Genomic DNA, 6,561 nt, shown 5'->3' on the forward strand with positions numbered 1-6,561 from the left:
AGATGAATAAAACTGATAACTCTTTGTCAACCTGAACTGAGAGAAAAAGGAATAAAGATATAAAAACTACTAAAAATGAATAAATGAATCAATATAATCCATTAAAGCACTAAATATACAAAAAACTTTGTCAATAAATCTGACAAATTTCACAAAAGACAAAAATTAGGTAAGAACTACACTTCATTAATCCTCACTCAAAAACAAAATAAGAAATATGAATAGATTATGTTTTGGTATTTTCTTGTTGTTTTTGTTGTCCAGGTACAGGGGACTTGAACTTCGGGTCTTGAGCTCTCACTGTTTTTGCTCACAGCTGGTATTCTATCACTTGAGCTACATCTCAAGTGGAAACTTAGACCTTGAGCCTTGTACTTAAGTAAAAATGGTGGTTTGATCAATCAATAACAGTGGCTCTCTACATACTCTCTATGGGAATTCCTTTATAAGGTGTAAAGCTATGCCTTCGAAATGGCAGCCCCTGGCCACAAATTGTTCCAATGTGGCTAATGTAACTAAGGACTGAATTACTAACACTAATTTAAATTTAATCAATTAAATAGCATACAAATTGAGGTAAGATTTACATGTTGAACAAATACTTCACTTCAATGCTTATTTTGGCAATGCTAAAAAAACTATTTTGAATATATTAGGTTAAATAAATGATTAATCTGAATTTTATCTGTTTACCTTTTTAAATGTGGTGTCAAGAAAATTTACATTTACATATGTAGCTCATATTACATTTTTGTTAGTTAGGGTAGTCTAATCTCTGGTTATATGTCCAAAGTAGTATTAATTAGAAAAATGTAATAAAAAGTTACTAGGAATTCAAATGAATAACTTCAATGATCATATATTTCACATAATATCCACAAATACATAATATACAGCGGAATATTCAGACTTTGAAATATTTCCAACCTAAAGTTTGATAAACATGAATATAAAATTCACATCATAATGGCTGATGACACACAAAATTCAGATAATTAACATTAATTCCCCAAACCACATCTCTAATGGTATTACTGTCTGGGGTTTTTTTTTGCTTTGTTTTTGTTTTTGTTTTTTGTGTTTTTTTGGTACTGGGGATCAAACCCAGGAACTTGCACTTGGTATGTAAGCACTTTGCCACTGAGCTAAAACCCAGCCCTCTAATAGTATTCTTATGTACAGTGGTATAATTACATTTATACTTAGATTTAAATATCTTTCCCACCACCATAGAAATATCAGTATTCCTTTCAAATATTACCTATCCGAAACAATTTCAAAGATATTCAACTTACACCACAAAAATAACCCACGTTAACAGACCCTGTGTTGTACTACCAAACTTCTAAACTCTTTTCTCCTAATTTTTTACCTGTTTAACCCTACATTTTCATTTTTGTTCTATTTCTTTAGAGGCTTTCAATGAAGTAAATTCTTTTTATAAATGTATTTTTTTAGCATCTTTAAGTAGGTGTATAAAAGGGTTTCAATTCAACAAGTCAATTTATTATTAAAATGCATCCTGACCAATGTCAAACTTTCATCATATTAGCAAATTTAAAAAGACCTTTGAAATTCTGGTTCTTTTTCCACTGAACACTAAGTGAATAGAAAAATAAAACATTCCAACTTCCATAGTTTACTACTCTTATTACTGTGAATTTTGAAAAACATACCCATTTTGAAAAACATACCTACAGGTTACAAAATCTAAATATTTATTAAATACTCAACTGCACATTCCTTGTTTACCAATTCACAAAAATATTATTTCTATGTAATCTTTTTAAATGTGGAAATGATGTCATAAATCTATTTTCCAGAGATTCTGAGCTGTCTTAACTAAATCATTAGAAAGGCTGTTTTTGCTGACAATGTTTCTTTGTGGGATGGCTGAGAATAGATAGTTTTAACAATGTGCAATCTTCATGGCCAGAAGTAGCCGAGTCTAGCAGGCCACGCTGGGACACAGTATAAATCCAGAGCTGTACAGTATGTTTAGCAGAGAGGGAAATTATTCACTTGGCAAAACTTGGCCCAAGAATTGAACTGAAAAATGAAGAATACATTGTAAACATCTGGCTGGCACACCTACATATATTTTATGCCACAAGGTCATCTTGAAAGTGAGATAAATGACTACATACCTGGGAGGAGCTGTTGGATAAATAACTTTTATGTGATGGAATGCTAAATCTTTATTTAAAACCTGTTTGATCCATTTTCTAAAGCCTGGTCCAGAATCACCTGATGAATCACAAAATACATAGTAAGATAAACATTTTAAAAACACAGTGCATTTAAAAGCAGTCTATAACTTAAACAAGCAGTCTATAACTTTCAAGTAAAACAAAGGCTGGAATCAGGAATTCTTAAATCTCCATAGAAAAATACCTGTTTAGAACAAGATTTCCCAATAGAAGTTGCTTGCTCAGGCATCAACAGTACAGTTTTAATTACAATAGTTTCAGATCTGAAATTCACCACTTTGAAGACCTTTAAACTTGAATTTTAGGTTTTCTCACTTAAAATGAGTACAAATCAACAACTGATTGTCCTAAAACGGGATTTTCCCCCTTAACTAGCTCTACTTTTTTCTTACCTTACTCTTAAAACTAATAAAATTCCTAATACAATTGCTAGACTTTTGTAGTTAGTGCAGCCCAATTCATTTTCTTATTTAAAACAACAGTCCCTCAAAGAACTCAATTTAATTTCCATGACATGCTAAGTCTGAAAAATAATTCAAAATCATTCAAGTCTCTACAAATATTTATTCACAGAAAAAAGGAAGTAAATAGGTTCATCTTACGTGGTAGTAAAGAAGAAAATTTAAATGTCACAACTCTAATGTTTTAATTAATCTTTTCATTACAACATCAATTCATTAATTTTCTATTGAATACCTTAATGAGAAGGTACTATGTTCTCTGCTGGCATAGCAATGACAGAAAATATTGGTTTATTATAATACACAGTAGTTAGTCAACTAATCATAAAATAAATATGAAAGACAAATATAACCACTGCAAAGGGTTCACTCTATTCAGAACGAATAGTTAAGCAATCCATAGACATCTTCAATAAGTATAAACTCTCCAAGACAAGGTTCATTTGGTTTTATCCATGAAGCTATGGGTTCTACTGTCTGGAACAGCAGTGACACAACCAGGGCACCCAAAAGAGTTGCTGAATTATATGCACCACAATCTATAGGACGGGGGGAAGTGCAGAAGAAGAAAAAAAAAAAAAAGAAACATCTGAGGCTGAGGACAGGGAAAATGCCCAGAAGCCAAGACAGGAGGGATCAGTAAAGAAGAGCAAAGATACAGTTGAGTAAGAAGTATAGGTCTTGTAAATGACACCAGAAAGAACCAACAGTTAGTTGTTTTGCTAAAATTCAAGTAAGAGGAAGGTTTAATGGAAAAATGTCCACTAGACTTTTCAAGACAGAGGTTACTGGTGACTTCAGCAAGATCAACTTGGTCAATTCATGAACTCTTATTATATGGGGAGAAATATCTCAAAGAGACACACATGGTTGGGATCTTCATGAACTTTCTGAATCAGTGTGGAATGCAGACCTTAAATTAAGTAACTACAAGTATGATGATTGTGAATGATAGAACCATGGAGTCTCAAAGGAGCAAATTAACAGAGTGTATTAACCTAATCTGGAAGACTGAAAAAGTATAAAAGACTCAAATTAAGTTGGCAATGTGTAACTTACGGTGCTGTATGCTCTTCTACAGCAATGTTCTAGGAAATTTTTCTTGTAAGATACTTGTATAATGTTTTAAAATGTAAGAGTTGTTTTTAGTACATTTTTTTCAGTCTTGAAAAAATACTGATTTCTACCAAACAACATCCACTCACAAAGTCCACTTTTTAAAATGCCAGCACTTAATCCAAGACTATGGTACACTGTTATAACTAGTTTGTCCATATTTGGATTAACCAGAAGCCAAACATACTGTATAATATAAATGTTAAAGTCTAATGTAAAACTGTTGGCCTCTAAATCCATGATAAAGGCCTATTCCTGATAAGAATTTTCTATACTTCAGAGGAGATTTAAATATACAAGAATTACACTGTAATTGTCACCCAAATTACTAAGGATATATATACATATGCATATATGCACATATATGCATATATGTATGTATAAAAGTATTTATATAAACATGCATATATATTCATTATAAATATGTGTATAAATGTATATTTACAATACATGACCATAGGTTTCAAAGACATGTATTACATGTTGTAAGAATGTCAGTAATTTGGAAGGGGAAAATACAGACAAAACACAATGCCACAGGAGAAAATTAACAAAATTTGAAAGTTCTCTAAAGGGATTGTGAATTAATTATGTTACTTATGAGAGGAATATAGTATGGAGAATAGGTGAGTACTTATTTTGGGACCTACAACAAAAGGCCAGTCTGGTAGTTGTAAAGTATTGCTGTGATCTTGGACATCTGTTATAAACTGACTTCACCAGTAAAGTCTCTCCCTTTAACCATCATTCCTACAAATGACATAATTTAGTTTAGACTTTTTATACGTGCTCACCCCCTAAAAGCTGATTTTGGAGTCAAAAAGCTTTGTGTTCAAAAGTTGAGTTTGGTCAGAAAGCTTTGGGTTCAAATCTCAATGTGACCACCACTTACACTGGGACAAGCTGTTGAACCACCGCTGCCCCATGCTCTATTCTCAACCCTGTGTCCTCCTAATCACCATCCCATGTAAGCCTTCCCATGTCTTAGCTCGAATTTCGTTGGAAAAATCTGACCATCTTCCTCTTCCAAATGACTTGAAGCCTAACCACAGCTTTGTCTGTCCCTAGTATTCACTTGGCAGTGAATCTTGTACCATCTTGTGATCTCCCATGCACTGCTGACTCAAATTAATTGAATTGTTTTTGTTTTTGAAATTTAGGTGGGCTCTCTAAGGACACAGGCTCCATCTCATTTCTTAAGAAATAAAAATAAAACTTCCTGAGAACTTACTCTGGGTCAAATACTGTTGATGCACAGATTGAAAAAAGGGTCCTCCAGTGGGGGGGCCTCACCATCCAGTGGGGGGAGAAAGACATAATTACAGATGAGAGAGGGGAAAAAAGTTATAATGAAGAAAGAAAAGAATGAAGGGCAGGCAGAGGATGGGCCTCAGAGTTGATTCTGTGCTTAAGGGACAGAGGAAGACATAAGAAATCAGGAAAGCAGAGGCCTGAAGATAGAAAAGCACTCCAGCTCTGTCAAAGTGTCACCAGGAAAGGAAATATCTGATCAGTATTACCTACAATAGCTGTGAATCTCAGTTGCCTACATGAGTGTAAGACTACAGAAAGAAAACAATGGCAAATAATGCATTGCAAATCAGTTTTTAAAAAGAGAGAAAAGAAAAAGAAACCTCTACTGGCTGGACCCTGAACGGTACTCACATAACTGATTGCCCCTAAAAGGTCTTAAAAGAACTAAAAGAACAGTGTTAGAACCTGGGTGGAGGGGCGGGCAGGGAAGTGGGATGGCAGTGGCTCCATTAGAACGTTGTGGAAGGAGGGCTGGCCAGGGCACAACAGGCTAGAATCCAGATGGAGGGTGGTTCATCAATGAAGACAGAGGAGAGAGAAAGGAGGAGAGGAGGAGGGGAAAGAGAAGAGAGGGGGAGGGAGAGAGAGGGAGGGAGGGAGGGAGAGGGAAGGAGGGAGGGAGAGGGAAGTAAGGAGAGGGACGGAGAGAGAGAGAGAGAGAGAGAGAGAGACAGACAGACAGACAGACAGACAGACAGACAGCAAACAGAGACTGACTTGGGGATAGGGGGGTCCGGTCCTTAGGCACACACTCCCTCACCCTGGGGCCCAAGAACGGCCTAGCACCTCCTCCACTGGGAAACACCAAACACCGGGGTAACCACCCCCACGGGAGAACGTTCCCCAAGCTGCAACACCAACAAAAAGGACGCAAAACTTCAGTCCACCTGAGCCATGCAGCAAGATCAGCGTGGCGCTGTGCCTTCTGAGCGGTGACACAATACAGGTCTCCAGGTGTGCTAGGCCTGCGGGCGCCGCCATCGCGCAGGCCTGGACCCAAGTCCAGTCTGCTCCGCCCCGCCCCTTTGCCTGTTCGGGACCGCGCACGCAAGCATGCACGCACGCACGCACGCACGCTGGCACTTTCGTAAGCGCGCCTTTGAGAGCGCGCCTGCTCGCCCCCCCTCCCGCGCATGCGCGAACCAGGGATGGCTCCGGCTACTTTTTGAATGCTTGGGGTCAACTCTGAGGCAGTTATTGCTGTACGGAGAGTTTACTGTGGCTGGTACTCCAGAGGTGTCAGCCTCCTGTGAGCTGTTATAATGATTAATGGGTATCTTTTATCTCGAGCATTTGCTGAGGAATTTTTAAACACAATTTTAAAACTCAGAAGTACCTCCGTAGAAATATCTATGCCAACTGTGTTTAAAATCCAACAGATTATATTTCACTTACCACTTTGGAGCACACACCAAATGCTTGCAGGGATTTGTACACAGAGTAAAACCAACTCTACAATA

The 6,561-nt window shown here is 36.9% G+C and overlaps 1 protein-coding gene across 1 annotated transcript in view; it reads right to left on the minus strand.

Moving 5' to 3' along the window:
• Positions 1–6,125, minus strand: part of Lyplal1 (lysophospholipase like 1) — a 33,348-nt gene extending 27,223 nt beyond the window's left edge. The window contains exons 1-2 of the mRNA XM_048357065.1: positions 5,989–6,125; positions 2,148–2,247 (exon numbers count right to left, since the gene is read on the minus strand). Of these exons, the coding sequence (XP_048213022.1) occupies positions 2,148–2,247; positions 5,989–6,082 (194 nt within the window). The 5' untranslated portion in view covers positions 6,083–6,125. The remainder of the gene's footprint in view (positions 1–2,147; positions 2,248–5,988) is intronic.
• Between the last annotated feature and the right edge of the window lie 436 nt (positions 6,126–6,561).

The sequence above is a fragment of the Perognathus longimembris genome, chromosome 11, assembly GCF_023159225.1.
Source record: "Perognathus longimembris pacificus isolate PPM17 chromosome 11, ASM2315922v1, whole genome shotgun sequence".
Classification (NCBI taxonomy): Eukaryota; Metazoa; Chordata; class Mammalia; order Rodentia; family Heteromyidae; genus Perognathus; species Perognathus longimembris.